General features: G+C 55.3%; 1 protein-coding gene across 2 annotated transcripts in view; it reads right to left on the reverse strand.

Moving 5' to 3' along the window:
* Positions 1–18772, reverse strand: part of nrap (nebulin-related anchoring protein) — a 155313-nt gene that overhangs the window by 37180 nt on the left and 99361 nt on the right. The window contains exons 28-30 of one of the 2 annotated variants that reach the window (XM_072479424.1): positions 5627–5740; positions 4714–4911; positions 1510–1614 (exon numbers count right to left, since the gene is read on the reverse strand). In XM_072479424.1, coding sequence (XP_072335525.1) covers positions 1510–1614; positions 4714–4911; positions 5627–5740 — 417 coding nt within the window. The remainder of the gene's footprint in view (positions 1–1509; positions 1615–4713; positions 4912–5626; positions 5741–18772) is intronic. The other variant, XM_072479425.1, reaches the window with a different exon arrangement.

The raw sequence follows: 18772 nt of genomic DNA on the forward strand, positions 1-18772 counted from the left end.
TGTTTTTCATAAAAGCCGTGACAATAAAGAAATGTCCATGGACGTACTGGTGAAACCGCTTTACACCAAATACGACTGGCAGACCTTCTTTTTCTATTTGGGCATATTTTCTCTCAGCCAGCGTCTGGGAGGCAAAGATGATCAGATGTTCATGCCCATCGCTCATCTGATTTGACAAGACTACCCCGATCCCATACGGCGATGCATCGCACGTGACATTTGATGGTTTCGAAGGGTCAAAATGCATCAGCACCCCTGAAGAGGAAAACCGCCGTTTCACCTTCTTATTTTCTTTTTAATTTTTCCCAATTAAGGGGCAATTTAGCGTGGCCCATCCACCTACCCTGCACATCTTTGGGTTGTGGGGGTGAGACTCACGCAAACACGGGGAGAATGTGCAAACTCCACACGGACAGTGACCCAGGGCTGGGGCCAGGTTCGAACCCGGGTCCTCAGTACCTTGAGGAAGCAGTGCTAACCTCAGTGCCACTGTGCCGCCCCTGTTTCACCTTCTTAAATACCTCATCCTGCGCCTAGTTCCATTCAAAAGGCTGGTGATTCTTGAGGAGCAGGTGGAGGGGGGCCAATGCGGTTGCCAGGTTTTGAATATATCACCCATACTAGGCCAAGAAAAGCACAAAGCTCAGTGACATCTCGTAGGGCGGGGGCCATTTTGATATCGCGCACTTTCTTGGTGACCGGGTGCAGGCGGTCTCGGTCCACCTGATACCCCAAACATATTACTTCCTACCCATGAATGATGCACCTTGTGTGGCGTCGACAGACTCCATATTCCAAAAATTGTTTCAACACCGCCTCAAGCTTCTGCAAATGTTCTTGGTCTGTGGTCCTATTGACTAGCATGTTGTCTAAGTAAACCACAACGCGTGGCAATCCATGTAGGATGTTTTCTATGGCACAGTGGAAGACTGCGCATACCGAGATACCCCACATGGAAACCGGGTGCACTCAGAATCACTTGTACGTATTGATCGTGACATACTTCCACGCTGATTCATCGAGCTTCAATTGTAGGTAAGTGCTGCTCGTGTCCAATTTTGTAAACGTACTGCTAATGTTGCTTACAGATCTCGATGCGTGGTAACGGACAATGGTCTAACCTCAAAACTGTGTTCAGGATTGGCCATGCTAAATTGTCCTTAGTGTCCAAAAAGTTTAGGAGGGGTTATTAGGTTACGGGAATAGGATGGAAGTGAGGGCTTAAGTGGGTCAGTGCAGACTTCATGGGCCAAATGGCCTCCTTCTGCACTGTATGGTCTATGGTCTATGAATACGGGGAAGATAATCATTGCCACCCTGTAGGCCCTGTGTGGGCTATTACAGTTTTGTTAAAATGGGAAGGGAAACAGGTCATGTTTAAAAATCACACAATTCTGAATTACAGAATACAGCTTCTGATCAGACACATCAATAAATCAGTTGTCACCTCTGCATCACCCCAGCTCTGTGGTTACAGCTTTAGATTTCATGCACTGCAAAGAATCCTACCTCGCTGATGAGAGCACTTGCTCTCTTTACTCCTTCAATTCCCAATGCTCCTGTTGCAATCCAAGCCACTCCTCTCATGAAATTCAGGTCAGATCTATACAGGTTCTATTAAAATACAGCACAATATTAAAAGACAATTAGCACTGTGCATTAAAGATACATTCAACCAGAAAGTAGTTCTACAGCCGGTCTAAAAACATTGGGCGGGATTCTCCTAAGTGTTGACGCAGTCGTAAACACCGGAGCGTTTTACGACGGCATCATCTGGTCGCGTCGGAGCGGCGTCGCGGGATTCTCCGACCTGGGAGTGATTCTATGACCCAGTGGCCTTATCGGGGAATCAGAATATCACCTGCACCTGCACTTTTTGACAAGCATCTGACCTCAGTGGAACAATCAAATTACCCTTATCATTATTTTCCACCTAGGTAAGGTAAAGTCGCCACAGTCCCAGATGATCAGAGGCTTCTTTCTCCTTTGAGGGGGAGAGCTGACTGGTGGCGATTTAACCTGAGGAGCACCACACCTCAGACGAGGGGCCTTTATGAATAATCTCAGCTGATACGGGGTTTGAACGTGCGCTGCTGGTGTCGCTCTGCATCACGAACCAGCTGTCCCGCCAAGTGAGCTAAACCGGCCCCCTTTCTACTTATGGGTATTGTCATGGCAATGTGTCATGTGCAATGTAGAATGCTAATCATTTGTTTCACCGGCTAGTGTGATGCTTTGGGTTGTTCATAAAAGCAAAACAAACATCTAAAACTGCAAAGACATTGGTCAAAGTTTTCCAGCTGTTCCCACCAACGGTAACCATCCGCTGTGGGTTTCCCAGTAGCGGAGGGTGTGAAAAACAGGAAAACCCATTCACTGTGACGGGACCGGAAGATGCTACCACCAGCCAATGGCGAGCCTCATCCACCACTGTAAAACATGTCGTGGAGAGGGCGGGGGTGGAATATCCCACGCACAGCTTTAAAATACTCGCAGAAATCGCCTACCCTACAAAGTGGTCAGGTTTCTGGGAGTCTCTGAAAGTGGATTACCAGGGAACATGTCTGGACAGTTCCCCTGATAGACTTCACACCTACAACTGTCTGAACTCTCTGCAAAGCATAAGGACCAAATCCCACCCGACATCCCGACTCCAGAAAGTGCCAGGAACAATAAAGGACTAACCGAATTTACCATGCAAGGGGGGCTGCTATTTGTTTTGATGGCATCTTGATAGCTTTGACAATGGGAGATCAAATGGATTGCCCTCCATTGTGGGCTACTAGCAAACTGTACCTAAGACCCCCACTTCTGAGAACATAGAACATAGAATATAGAAAAATACAGCACAGAACAGGCCCTTCGGCCCATGTTGTTGTGCCGAACCTTTGTCCTAGATTAATCATAGATTATCATTGAATTTACAGTGCAGAAGGAGGCCATTCGGCCCATTGAGTCTGCACCGGCTCTTGGAAAGAGCACCCTACCCATAGTCAACACCTCCACCCAACACTAAGGGCAATTTTGGACACTAAGGGCAATTTATCATGGCCAATCCACCTAACCTGCACATCTTTGGACTGTGGGAGGAAACCGGAGCACCCGGAGGAAACCCACGCAGACACGGGGAGGATGTGCAGACTCCACACAGACAGTGACCCAAGCCGGAATCGAACCTGGGACCCTGGAGCTGTGAAGCAATTGTGCTATCCACAATGCTACCGTGCTGCCCTTAAGAACAAATAAATCTACACTATATCATTTTACCGGAATCCATGTACCTATCCAATAGCTGCTTGAAGGTCCCTAATATTTCCGACTCAACTACTTCCACAGGCAGTGCATTCCATGCCCCCACTACTCTCTGGGTAAAGAACCTACCTCTGACATCCCCCCTATATCTTCCACCATTCACCTTAAATTTATGTCCCCTTGGAATGGTTTGTTCCACCCGGGGAAAAAGTCTCTGACTGTCTACTCTATCTATTCCCCTGATCATCTTATAAACCTCTATCAAGTCGCCCCTCATCCTTCTCTGTTCTAATGAGAAAAGGCCTGGCACCCTCAACCTTTCCTCGTAAGACCTACTCTCCATTCCAGGCAACATCCTGGTAAATCTCCTTTGCACCTTTTCCAAAGCTTCCACATCCTTCCTAAAATGAAGTTATGATAATAAGCTCATCTGTTTGGTACAGCAAGAAAAAGTCTTCAGAATACACCAGCAACATCGAGAAGAATACTGCAGAATCACCTCTCTCCCCCGTCTCTCTCTCCCATTCTGTTATTCGGGACCCTATCCTTGTTACATTTTGGAATATATCACAGTGATAGAGGATCTTGATTGAAAGGAACTTCATGTCATCGTATCCACTTTAGAAAAAGATGGATTTCAGTTAAAACAGATTGTCTCCAGAAAAACAACCAGCTTACATTGGTCACAACACCACTGGATCCTTTAGACTACCAAAGGAACATCAGGACATATAACTCTGTGTGTGTGTGTGTGTGTGTGTGTGTTCATAATTTTTAAAAAATTAAACTCTGTTATAACCAACCTCAGGTGAGGAAAAGAGAGGCATCCATTCTCCCACCGGGCTTGGTCGTATCAGTATCAGGAATTAATGAGTTACCTCCTATTCTTCCCTTTGTTTTGCGTTTCTCAAAGAAGTTTTGCACATTTCCATATACAATACTCTTTTGTGGCTAAACAAATTGTTCAGCTGATTTTCTAAGTGCTTATGAAAAGGCATTAATAAACTGTGAACAGAATGATATTGAGAACTATACAACATACAGAACAGCGTCCTCCAATCTTGGCACTCAGGCATATACACCCAGAAATACGAGATTAAAATGTCCAGCCACAGCTCTGTTAGTTGACCCCAACTGGATCAGTGTCTGGGCTGTTACAATTGGCATTGGAGTCCCGGGATTAGGGCGGTACCAAATCAGCAAGCTTTTCAACTCTCAACCATTAACCATTAGCCCCCAGAGAAATTACTTGTCCGTGGCGATCACGTTAGCACACAATTGGACTCAACTTCCTTTCCCTGGTGAAATGGCACACACATGAAAAGGTGCATCTGGGTGATAGACCCAGAAGACAACTGACACCCATGAAGCATGGCTTGATTCAGCACTTCAGGAGAGGAGGGTGAAAATGGGAGAAACAGAATCAAGAAAGAAAACACAGAACCGTCATTGTGAATGTACCTCACTCTGTAGATCATAGGCGTGCTTTGCCCACTGTAACTTCAAGTCATCAGGTAGAGCTGTATAATGGTGAAGGGTATGTCTGTAATTCTGGTCACTGGCTAACGCTTGGACTTTCTTCGCATGGACAAGGTTCACCATATCCATGGGCAGATGGAAATTAGTCTTTGTCTCCTCAAAATCTTTCCTGTACTTCAGCTAGTTTTGAAAGAAACAAGCGATAACGCTGTATTAACATATTTGTAATGTCTGGAATATTTGTTCCCTAAACTAACTCTAGATTGTCAATCACGCAAAAAGTATTTTTGCTGAAACAGATTAAGATTGCCATGCCCATCATATTCTTTTCCACAGGAAAAGGCAGCGGAGACCCATGGTATCCGGTCTTCAGCTCTTTTATGTTGCCCTGGGAATACCAGGATTTTCTCAAAGGGGCAGATGGGGAGCTGGGCCAGGGGAAGCATTCTCATGAATGGTCAACCTTGAAACTGTGGCTTCCTTGGATTGGGGTTTCTAAGGGCGCCCGACATCAAAGAAAGGAATGCCAGAAACCTATCAGCTTAGCATTCAGTTGGTTTTGGAAAATGATGACCGACCATGATGTCTCGCATGGTATCAGATTAGAATCAAACGGTTAACTCCACGACTTTGTTCAATATCAGACAAATTGCGACCAAAATGACATCTAATTATTCTTCCAAAGGAAACCTCCAATCTTAAATATAAAATGTGCTCCCTTCCACATATTGTGTTCTGCTTTGCACTGCACCATACTGATGACACTGCATGGCCTCCCCCACCCCGCCCATGACAGGTTCTCACTATTGACCTGCATGATAGACAGGCAGGCGAGACTACACATTTGGTGAAAAGTATATGAATTCAAAACACTTCAATTCCTTTTCCTACATACATCACTGTTGAGCCTGGCGGCGCGGACAGAATGAGAAATGTTCAGATCATCCTCCAGCTTTTGTGTTCCCACCATCCGACCTCTTGTCTTCTCAAATGCTTCTTTGTATTTGTACTGTGATGGAAAACACATGTTGGGAGCCAAAGGCCACGGAAATATTGCAATTATGTTGAGTGAAGCTTGTAAAAGAAATACTTCATTTTGTTCAAACTGTGTGCTGCAATTCTACCACAAGGTACTATCAATCAACATGTTTCTCTGTCATTTCTGTCACCGTTATTTTAGCAGAGGCACTAATGTTTTTAAAATAAATAAGCTAATTTTGTGGTAAAATAATTGGAGAAGGAATTTTAACCATTTTAACATGTAACATTTCAAAAGGAATACCCCACAGCAGAATGCAAGCCTGCAGTATTTGCTTTTCAAGACTGATTAATACAAGTGAATCTTTTTTAGTTGTTCATAGGATATGAACGTTGCTGGCTGGGCCATCCCTGTGGGAATTTAAGAGTCAACCACATTGCTGTGGATCTGGACACTGTGTGGTCATCAGTTGCCCAGGGTTGGCACATGCAACATTAGCAAAGTTGCCTTGCGCTGGGGAAAAGAACACTGAAAATGAATCCCTTAACTGACGTGTTAGGCAGGTAGGTTCGATGTCGACTGCACTCAATGCAGAGAAGCTAGAAACAGACGTCTAACACTGGAGAAGATCCATAAGACCATAAGACATAGGAGCGGAAGTAAGGCCATTCGGCCCATCGAGTCCACTCCACCATTCAATCATGGCTGATTTCAACTCCATTTACCCGCTCTCTCTCCGTAGCCCTTAATTCCTCGAGAAATCAAGAATTTATCAACTTCTGTCTTAAAGACACTCAACGTCCCGGCCTCCACCGCCCTCTGTGGCAATGAATTCCACAGACCCACCACTCTGGCTGAAGAAATTTCTCCTCATCTCTGTTCTAAAGTGACTCCCTTTTATTCTAAGGCTGTGCCCCCGGGTCCTAGTCTCCCCTGCTAATGGAAACAACTTCCCTACATCCACCCTATCTAAGCCATTCATTATCTTGTAAGTTTCTATTAGATCTCCCCTCAACCTCCTAAACTCCAATGAATCCAACACTGTTTTATTCAATGATAGAACTGATATACATATTCAGCTGTGGGTCGACAGTATACTGAACTGACTGGAGACCTTGTGGTAGCCTGACCAGACTTACTAGCTGCCGCATGGTGTTTGCACTGTGCTAGCTCGTGGACTCTTGACTGTCTCAGTGGCTGGGTCCCGAGTGAGCAGGAAACATAGTGTCCTCTGGCTTTATAGTGGTAGTGTCCTGTCTGGTGATTGGCTGCACTGTGTTGTGTGCTTACTGGTCATCCTGTGTGTCAATCACTGCCTGTCTGCATCTCATTATATACATGTGGTGGTATGTATTAGGGGTAGTATGGTATCTGTGAAGCCGAGAGGCTATTGGCTGACAGGTCCCAGGTCCTGGTTGGATCTGCCGCCTGCTGGCTCCGCCCAGAAGGCTGAGTACAAGAGCTCGAGTTCTCCCAGCAGCCACATTCTGTAACTGAGCTGCTGGGGAACAAGTCTTGCTTAATAAAGCCTCGATTGATTTCATCACTTCTCGACTCATGAGTAATTGTGCTACAATTTATTAAGCAGACTTAAAAAGACTATGGAGCTGTGGATCGCCCCGGAGTGTCTGCGAATCAGCCCCCATGCAGCAAACTCGGTGGCTGTGTTTAAACACTGGCTAGCATGCTTCGAAGGTTACCTTCGAACGGCCCCCGGCCAGACCACGGAAGACCAGAAAATGCAGGTCCTGCATTCCAGGGTGAGCCCGTAGATCTACACGCTCATCGAAGACGCGGAGGATTTCCCGACGGCGCTCACCATGCTGAAAGGGGTCTACATTCGGCCCATAAACCAGGTCTACGCATGCCACCAACTCGCAACGAGATGGCAAATCCCCGGAGAATCGCTGGACGAGTTCTACAGCGCGCTGTTGATATTGGGAAGGAACTGCAACTGCCCGTCGGTGAGCGCAAACGAACATATGGAGCTCCTAATCAGGGATGCTTTTGTGGCAGGTATGACTTCTTCTCAAATTCGCCAGAGACTGCTAGAGAGAGACTCGTTAGGACTCACAGAGGCACGGGCCCTTGCGGCCTCCCTCGACGTGGCCTCACAAAATGCCCGCGCCTACGGCCCCGACCGCGCGGCAGCCCCTTTGGGCTCCGTGGACCCCCATTGCGACCGACTCCCCGGCACCCCCCCGCCCCCCCCCGCAAGCCTGCGCGGCCAGAGCACCAGACCATCCAGGTGGGCCCCGCTGCTATTTTTGCGGGCAGGCGAAACACCCCCGGCAGCACTGCCCAGCCTGCTCAGCCATCTGTAAAAGCTGCGGCAAAAAGGGGCACTACTCAGCGGTGTGCCAGTCCCGGGGGGTCGCCGCTATCTCCGGGGGAGAACGGGGACAGCGGACTCAACCCCCTCAACGTTCCACATGCGGCCCGCGGGCGCCGCCATTTTGGGTCCTGGACACCATGCGGAGAGGATGGGCGCCGTCATATTGTGACCCCCAGCCACGTGCAATCCATGGGGGCGGCCATTTTGTCCGCCCCCGACCGCGTGCAATCCATGGACGCCGCCATTTTGGCTGATAGCCAAGGACCCCAGCATAAACGGCTCCACGGGGTCTGAATAAAACGCCCCGATGCAATAACCACGACTGGCTTCGGTGACCCTGGACCAATCACGGCCCCGGACGCTCCAAACGGCAACAACAACGGTGCTGGTCAACGGGTACAAGACTCCATGCCTGATCGACTCTGGGAGCACGGAAAGTTTTATCCACCAGATACGGTAAGACGCTGTTTTCTTTCCATTCTTCCGAGCACCCAAAAGATTTTCCTGGCAGCGGGATCCCATTCCATAGAGATCAAAGGGTTCTGCATCGCGAACCTAACGGTGCAAGGGAGGGAGTTTAAGAATTATCGGCTTTATGTCCTTCCCCAACTCTGCGCTCCCACTCTCTTAGGGTTAGATTTCCAATGTAACCTCCAGAGCCTAACGTTCCAATTCGGCGGCCCAATACCCCCACTCACTATCTGCAGCCTCGCGACCCTCAAGGTTGAACCGCCTTCCTTGTTTGCGAACCTCACCCCGGATTGCAAACCCGTCGCCACTAGGAGCAGACGATACAGCGCCCAGGATCGAACGTTTATCAGGTCTGAAGTCCAGCGGCTGCTGAAGGAAGGCATAATCCAGGCCAGCAATAGTCCCTGGAGAGCCCAGGTGGTAGTTGTGAAGACCGGGGAGAAGCAGGGGATGATCGTAGACTATAGTCAGACCATCAATATGTACACGCAGCTAGATGCGTACCCTCTCCCCCGCATATCCGACATGGTCAATCGGATTGCACAGTACAAAGACTTTTCCACCGTGGACCTCAAGTCCGCATAACACCAGCTCCCCATCCGCCCAAGTGACCGCAAGTACACGGCCTTCGCGGCAGACGGGCGGCTCTACCATTTTTTAAGGGTCTCATTTGGCGTCACGAACGGAGTCTCGGTCTTCCAACGGGAGATGGACCGAATGGTTGACCAGCACGGGTTGCAGGCCACGTTCCCATACCTCGACAACGTAACCATCTGCGGCCATGACCAGCAGGACCACGTAGCCAACCTCCGCAAATTCCTCCAGACCGCTAATGCCCTGAACCTCACCTATAACGAGGAAAAATGCGTTTTTAGCAACAACCGTCTGGCCATCCTGGGATACGAAGTGCGTAATGGAGTGATAGATCCCGACCCTGAACGCATGCGCCCCCTTATGGAATTTCCCCTCCCCCACTGCTCCAAAGCCCTGAAACGCTGCCTGGGCTTCTTCTCGTACTACGCCCAGTGGGTTCCCCAATACGCAGACAAGGCCCGCCCGTTAATCCAGTCCACTACCTTCCCCCTGTCGACTGAGGCCCGCCAGGCCTTCAGCCGCATCAAAACAGATATTGCAAAGGCCACGATGCACGCAATCGACGAGTCCCTCCCCTTCCAAGTTGAGAGCGACAAATCCGATGTAGCTCTGGCGGCCACCCTCAACCAAGCGGGCAGACCCGTGGCCTTTTTCTCCCGCACCCTCCACGCCTTAGAAATCCGCCACTCCACAGTGGAAAAGGAAGCCCAAGCCATAGTGGAAGCTGTGCGACATTGGAGGCATTACCTGGCTTGCAGGAGATTCACTCTCCTCACTGACCAACGGTCGGTAGCCTTTATGTTCGATAATGCACAGCGGGGCAAAATCAAGAACGATAAGATCTTAAGGTGGAGGATTGAGCTCTCCACCTATAACTATGAGATCTTGTATCGTCCGGAAAGCTGAACGAGCTGGCCAATGTCCTATCCCGCGGCACATGTGCCAACGCACAAGTAGACCGCCTCCAAGCCCTCCACGAGGACCTCTGCCACCCGGGAGGTCACTCGATTCTACCATTTTGTGAAGTCCCGCAACCTCCCCTACTCTGTTGAGGAGGTCCGTACAGCCACCAGGAACTGCCAAATCTGCGCAGAGTGCAAACCGCACTTTTTCAGGCCAGATAGAGCGCACCTGATAAAGGCTTCCCGTCTCTTTGAACGCCTCAGTTTGGATTTCAAAGGCCCCCTCCCCTCCACCGACCGCAATGCGTACTTCCTAAACGTGGTGGACAAATACTCCCGTTTCCCCTTCGCCATCCCCTGCCACGACATGACCGCGGCCACAGTCATTAAAGCCCTCGCACCATCTTTACACTGTTCGGTTTCCCCGCGTACATCCATAGTGACAGGGGGTCCTCCTTCATGAGCGACGAACTGCGTCAGTTCCTGCTCAGCAAGGGCATTGCCTCGAGCAGGACGACCAGTTACAACCCCCGGTGGAACGGCCAGGTAGAGAGGGAGAACGGTACGGTCTGGAATGGCCCTACGGTCCCGAGATCTCCCAGTTTCCCATTGGCAGGAAGTCCTCCCGGATGCCCTCCACTCCATCCGGTCGCTGCTGTGTACCACCACTATTCAAACACCTCACGAGCGCCTCCTTGTCTTCCCTAGGAAGTCCTCCTCCGGAACGTCGCTGCCGACCTGGCTGGCAGCCTCAGGACCCATCTTACTCCCAAAGCATGTGCGGGCGCACAAATCGAACCCGTTGGTCGAGAGGGTTCACCTTCTCCACGCAAACCCTCAGTATGCCTACGTGGCGTACCCCGACGGCCGACAGGACATGGTCTCCCTGTGGGACCTGGCGCCCGCCGGAAACACGCACACACCCCCAACACCAATCACCCCCTCCCTCCCACCGGCGCACCCCATGGCCGCTCCCTTCCCGGGTGGATCGGTCCTCCTCCCGTGCCCGCCCAGGAGTAAGGAAACAGGGACGAACAGCGCAACGCTCCCAGAGACGACAGTGCCCGAGCCAGCACCTGCACCACCACCGGGGCTGAGGCGATCGACAAGGACGACCAGGGCACCCGCTCGACTCGTGGAATCCGTGTGACAAAAATCTGTAAATAATTCTGACAAAACCTGTAAATAGTTAACTGTTGAGCTCCATGCATAGCCACTGTACGAAAATAGTTCCAGGACCAGCTTTGTAAACCCCTACCACCATGCGACCCACCACCCCGCCGGGTTCCTTTTTAACAAGGGGTGAATGTGGTGGTATGTATTAGGGATAGTACGGTACCTGTGATGCCGAGAGGCTATTGGTAGACAGACACTGGGTTCTGGTTGGATCTGCCGCCTGCTGGCTCCACCCAGAAGGCGGAGTATAAGAGCTCGAGTTCTCACAGCAGCCGCATTCTGTAACTGAGCTGCTGGTGGACAAGTCTTGCTTAATAAAGCCTCGATTGACTTCATCACTTCTCGACTCGTGAGTAATTGTTGTGCTACATAGCCTGACCAGACTTACTAGCTACCGCTTGGTGTTTGCATTTGATAGCTCATGGACTCTGACTGTCTCAGTGGCTGGGTCCCGAGTGAGCGGGAAACCTAGTCCCCTCTGGCTTTATAGTGGTAGTGTCCTGTCTGGTGATTGGCTGCACTGTGTTGTGTGCTTACTGGTCATCCTGTGTGTCAATCACTGCCTATCTGCATCTCATTATATACATGAGTGGATATTATGACATTAACAACCTCAATAATTACGAAGCTGCCAGTTGTTGGCATCTGACCCCAATCCAGCCGGCAGAAAAAAGGAACTCATCAGAAAACCAGCCTGACTCATTTGTTCCAAAATTTGCTTTAAAAAAATATGTTTAACAAAACAAACTTGAGGTACGAAAAGTAACAACATGTTGAGCAGAAAAACCCAGCAATAAATAAAGATGAGTATTAGAGTGTTATAGGGTAAGAATGTACATTTCGGCCTCACTCCTCACTCAGAGTGCTTACCCAGTCTCCATCAGTCACTGTGAGAATGGATGAGATGTATAATGGAATGTGCGGCTGAGGTTGAGTGAGAACCGTGATGCTGGGAGTGAACCAGAATTATGGAAACATTCTGTCCCCACACTCTCACCCCCCACACCCTCTCACACTGCCACACACTCTCTCACACTGCCACACACTCTCACCCCTCACATCCTCTCACACTGCCCCCACACTCTCTCCCCCCACACCCTCTCACACTGCCCCCACACTCTCTCACACTGCCCCCACACCCTCTCACACTGCCCCCACACTCTCTCACACTGCCCCCACACCCTCTCACACTGCCCCCACACTCTCTCACACTGCCCCCACACTCTCTCACACTGCCCCCACACTCTCTCACACTGCCCCCACACTCTCTCACACTGCCCCCACACCCTCTCACACTGCCCCCACACTCTCTCACACTGCCCCCACACTCTCACCCCCCACACCCTCTCACACTGCCACACACTCTCTCACACTGCCACACACTCTCACCCCCCACACTCTCTCACACTGCCCCCACACTCTCACTCCCCACACTCTCTCACACTGCCCCCACACTCTCACCCCCCACACTCTCTCACACTGCCACACACTCTCACCCCCCACACCCTCTCACACTTCCCACACTCTCTCACACTGCCACACACTCTCACCCCCCACACTCTCTCAAACTGCCCAAACTCTCTCACACTGCCCCCACACTCTCACCCCCCACACTCTCTCACACTCTCACCCCCCACTTCCTCTCACATTGCACCCGGACTCTCAGCCCCCACATCCTCTCACACTGCCCCCACACTCTCTCACACTGCCCCCACACTCTCACCCCCCACACTCTCTCACACTGCCACACACTCTCACCCCCCACATCCTCTCACATTGCACCCGGACTCTCAGCCCCCACACCATCTCACACTGCCCCCACACTCTCACCCCCCACACTCTCTCACACTGCCACACACTCTCACCCCCCACATCCTCTCACATTGCACCCGGACTCTCAGCCCCCACACCCTCTCACACTGCCCCCACACTCTTTCACACTGCCTCCACACTCTCTCACACTGCCCCCACACCCTCTCACACTGCCACACACTCTCACCCCCAACACTGTCTCACACTGCCACACACTCTCACCCCCCACACCCTCTCACATTGCACCCGGACTCTCAGCCCCCACACCCTCTCACACTGCCACACACTCTCACCCCCAACACAGTCTCACACTGCCACACACTCTCACCCCCCACACCCTCTCACATTGCACCCGGACTCTCAGCCCCCACACCCTCTCACACTGCCACACACTCTCACCCCCCACACTCGCTCACACTGCCACACACTCTCACCCCCCACACCCTCTCACACTGCCACACACTCTCAGCCTCCACACCCTCTCACACTGCCACACACTCTCACCCCCAACACAGTCTCACATTGCACCCGGACTCTCAGCACCCACACTCTCTCACACTGCCCCCACACTCTCTCACACTGCCACACACTTTCATCCCCCACACCCTCTCACCCCCCACACCCTCTCACACTGCCACACACTCTCACCCCCCACACCCTCTCACACTGCCACACACTCTCACCCCCAACACAGTCTCACATTGCACCCGGACACTCAGCCCCCACACCCTCTCACACTGCCACACACTCTCACCCCCCACACACTCTCACATTGCACCCGGACTCTCACCCGCCACACTCTCTCACACCGCCCCGCACTCTCTCACACCGCCCCCGCACTCTCTCACACAGCCCCCGCACTCTCTCACACCGCCCCCGCGCTCTCTCACACCGCCCCCGCACTCTCTCACACCGCCCCCGGACTCTCTCACACCGCCCCCACACTCTCTCACACCGCCCCCGCACTCTCTCACACCGCCCCCGCACTCTCTCACACCGCCCCCGCACTCTCTCACACAGCCCCCGCACTCTCTCACACAGCCCCCGCACTCTCTCACCGCCCCCGCACTCTCTCACACCGCCCCCGCACTCTCTCACACCGCCCCCCACTCTCTCACACCGCCCCCGCACGCTCTCACACTGACCCCGCACTCTCTCAAACCGCCCCCGCACTCTCTCAAACCGCCCCCGCACTCTCTCACACCGCCCCCGCACTCTCTCACACCGCCCCCACACTCTCTCACACCCCCCCGCACTCTCTCACGCCAAACCCACGCTCTCACACACACACACACCCGCACTCTCACACACCCCCACACTCTCTCACACCGATCCCACACTCTCTCACACCGCCCCCGCACTCTCTCACACCGCCCCCGCACTCTCTCACACCCCCCCTGCACTCTCTCACACCGCCCCCGCACTCTCACACACACACCCCCCCGCACTGTCACACCCCCCCACACTCTCTCACACCACCCCCGCACTCTCTCACACCCCGCCACATTCTCTCACACCGCCCCCGCACTCTCTCACACCGCCCCAGCACTTTCTCACACCGCCCCCGCACTCTCTCACACCGCCCCCGCACTCTCTCACATCCCCCCCGCACTCTCTCACATCCCTCCCGCACTCGCTCACACCGCCCCCGCACTCTCTCACACCACCCCCGCACTCTCTCACATCGCCCCCACACTCTCTCGCAACGCCCCCGCACTCTCTCACACCGCCCCTGCACTCTCTCACACCGCCCCCGCACTCTCTCACACAGCCCCCGCACGCTCTCACACCCCCCCGCACTCTCTCACACCGCCCCCACACTCTCACACACACCCCCGCACTCTCACACACCCCCACACTCTCTCACACCGCCGCTGCACTCTCTCATACCCCGCCACACTCTCTCACACCGCCCCCGCACTCTCTCACACCGCCCCGCACTCTCTCACACTGCCCCCGCACTCTCTCACACCGCCCCCGCACTCTCTCACACCCCGCACTCTCTCACACCGCCCCCACACTCGCTCACACCGCCCCAGCACTCTCTCACACCACCCCCGCACTCTCTCACACCGCCCCTACACTCTCTCTCACCGCCTCCGCACTCTCTCACACCGCCCCCGCACTCTCTCACACCGCCCCCTGCACTCTCTGACACCGACCCCACACTCTCTCACACCGCCCCCGCACTCTCTTACACCGCCCCACACTCTCTCACACACCCCCCCCGCACTCTCTCACACCACCCCCACACTCTCACACACACACCCCCCGCACTCTCTCACACCTCCCCACACTCTCGCTCACCCCCCCCGCACTCTCTCACATCGCCCCCACACTCTCTCACACCGCCCCCACACTCTCTCACACCTCCCCCACCGTCTCTCTCACCCCCCCGCACTCTCTCACTCCGCCCCCGCACTCTCTCAAACTGCCCCCACACTCTCTCACACCGACCCCACACTCTCTCACACCGACCCCACACTCTCTCACACCGCCCCCGCACTCTCTCACACCGCCCCCGCACTCTCTCACACCGCCCCCGCACTCTCTCACACCGCCCCCACACTCTCTCACACCGCCCCCACACTCTCACACACACCCCTGCACTCTCACACACCCCCACACTCTCTCACAACGCCCCCGCACTCTCTCACACCGACCCCACACTCTCTCACACCGCCCCGCACTCTCTCACACTGCCCCCGCACTCTCTCACACCGCCCCCGCACTCTCTCACACCCCGCACTCTCTCACACCGCCCCCACACTCGCTCACACCGCCCCAGCACTCTCTCACACCACCCCCGCACTCTCTCACACCGCCCCTACACTCTCTCACACCGCCCCCACACTCTCACACACACCCCCGCACTCTCACACACCCCCACACTCTCTCACACCGCCCCCGCACTCTCTCACACCGCCCCCACACTCACACGCCCCCCGGAACTCTCTCACACCGCCCCCACACTCTCACACACACCCCCCCGCACTCTCACACACCCCCACACTCTCTCACACCGCCCCCGCACTCTGTCACACCCCGCCACACTCTCTCACACCGCCCCGCACCCTCACACACCCCCACACTCTCTCACACCGCCCCCGCACTCTCTCACACCGACCCCACACTCTCTCACACCGCCCCCGCACTCTCTCACACCGCCCCCACACTCACACACCCCCCGGCACTCTCTCACACCGCCCCCACACTCTCACACACACACCCCCCCGCACTCTCACACACCCCCACACTCTCTCACACCGCCCCCGCACTCTCTCACACCGCCCCCGCACTCTCTCACACCGCCCTGCACTCTCTCACACCGCCCCCACACTCTCTCACACCGACCCCACACTCTCTCACACCGACCCCACACTCTCTCACACCGCCCCCGCACTCTCTCACACCGACCCCACACTCTCTCACACCGACCCCACACTCTCTCACACCGCCCCCGCACTCTCTCACACCGCCCCCACACTCTGACACACCGCCTCCCGCACTCTCTCACACCGCCCCCACACTCTCACACACACACCCCCCCGCACTCTCACACACCCCCACACTCTCTCACACCGCCCCCGCACTCTCTCACACCGCCCCCGCACTCTCTCACACCGCCCCCGCACTCTCTCACACCGCCCCCGCACTCTCTCACACCGCCCCCGCACTCTCTCACACCGCGCCCGCACTCTCTCACACCGCCCCCAAACTCTCTCACATCCCCCCCACACTCGCTCACACCGCCCCCGCACTCTCTCACACCACCCCCGCACTCTCTCACACCACCCCCGCACTCTCTCACACCACCCCCGCACTCTGACACATCCCCCCCCAAACTCTCACACACCCCCACACTCTCTCACACCGCCCCCGCACTCTCTCACACCCCCCCGCACTCTCTCACACCGCCCCCACACTCTCACACACACCCCCCCGCACTCTCACACACCCTCACACTCTCTCACACCGCCCCCGCACTCTCTCACACCCCGCCACACTCTCTCACACCGCCCCCGCACTCTCTCACACCGCCCCCGCACTCTCTCACACCACCCCCGCACTCTCTCACACCACCCCCGCACTCTCTCACACCCCACACTCTCTCACACCGCCCCCACACTCGCTGACACCGCACCAGCACTCTCTCACACCACCCCCGCACTCTCTCACACCGCCCTGACACTCTCTCACACCGCCCCCGCACTCTCTCACACCGCCCCCGCACTCTCTCACACCGCCCCCGCACTCTCTCACACACCCCCCCGCACTCTCTCACACCACCCCCACACTCTCACACACACACCCCCCGCACTCTCTCACACTACCCCCGCACTCTCTCACACCGCCCCCACACTCTCTCACACCCGCCCCGCGCTCTCTCACACCCCCCCACACTCTCTCACACCGGCCCCGCGCTCTCTCACACCCCCCCACACTCTCTCACACCGCCCCCCGCACTCTCTCACACCGCCCCCGCACTCTCACACACACACCCCCCCGCACTCTCACACACCCCCGCACTCTCTCACCCCCCCCCCTGCACTCTCTCACACCGCCCCCACACTCTCACACACACACCCCCCGCACTCTAACACCCCCCCACACTCTCTCACACCACCCCCGCACTCTCGCACACCCCGCCACACTCTCTCACACTGCCCCCGCACTCTCTCACACCGCCCCAGCACTCTCTCACACCGCCCCCACACTCTCTCACACCGCCCCCGCACTCTCTCACATCCCCCCCGCACTCTCTCACATCCCCCCCGCACTCGCTCACACCGCCCCCGCACTCTCTCACACCACCCCCGCACTCTCTCACACCGCCCCCACACTCTCTCGCACCGCCCCCGCACTCTCTCACACCGCCCCTGCACTCTCTCAAACCGCCCCCGCACTCTCTCACACAGCCCCCGCACTCTCTCACACCCCCCCGCACTCTCTCACACCGCCCCCACACTCTCACACAAACCCCCGCACTCTCACACACCCCCACACTCTCTAACACCGCCCCCGCACTCTCTCATACCCCGCCACACTCTCTCACACCGCCCCCGCACTCTCTCACACCCGCCCCGCGCTCTCTCACACCCCCCCACACTCTCTCACACCGCCCCCCCGCACTCTCTCACACCGCCCCCGCACTCTCACACACACACACCCCCGCACTCTCTCACACCGCCCCCACACTCTCTCACACCGCCCCCACACTCTCTCACACCTCCCCCACCCTCTCTCTCACCCACCCCGCACTCTCTCACACCGCCCCCACGCTGTCTCACACCGCCCCCGCAGTCTCTCACACCGCCCCCGCACTCTCTCACACCGCCCCCGCACTCGCTCACACCGCCCCCGCACTCTCTCACAACCCCCCTGCACTCTCTCACACCGCCCCCACACTCTCACACACACACCCCCCGCACTCTCACACCGCCCCCGCACTCTCTCACACCGCCCCCACACTCTCACACAAACCCCCGCACTCTCACACACCCCCACACTCTCTAACACCGCCCCCGCACTCTCTCATACCCCGCCACACTCTCTCACACCGCCCCCGCACTCTCTCACACCCGCCCCGCGCTCTCTCACACCCCCCCACACTCTCTCACACCGCCCCCCCGCACTCTCTCACACCGCCCCCGCACTCTCACACACACACACCCCCGCACTCTCACACACCCCCACACTCTCTCACACCGATCCCACACTCTCTCACACCGCCCCCGCACTCACTCACACCGCCGCCGCACTCTCTCACAC

Source organism: Scyliorhinus torazame, chromosome 16, assembly GCF_047496885.1.
Source record: "Scyliorhinus torazame isolate Kashiwa2021f chromosome 16, sScyTor2.1, whole genome shotgun sequence".
Lineage (NCBI taxonomy): Eukaryota > Metazoa > Chordata > Chondrichthyes > Carcharhiniformes > Scyliorhinidae > Scyliorhinus > Scyliorhinus torazame.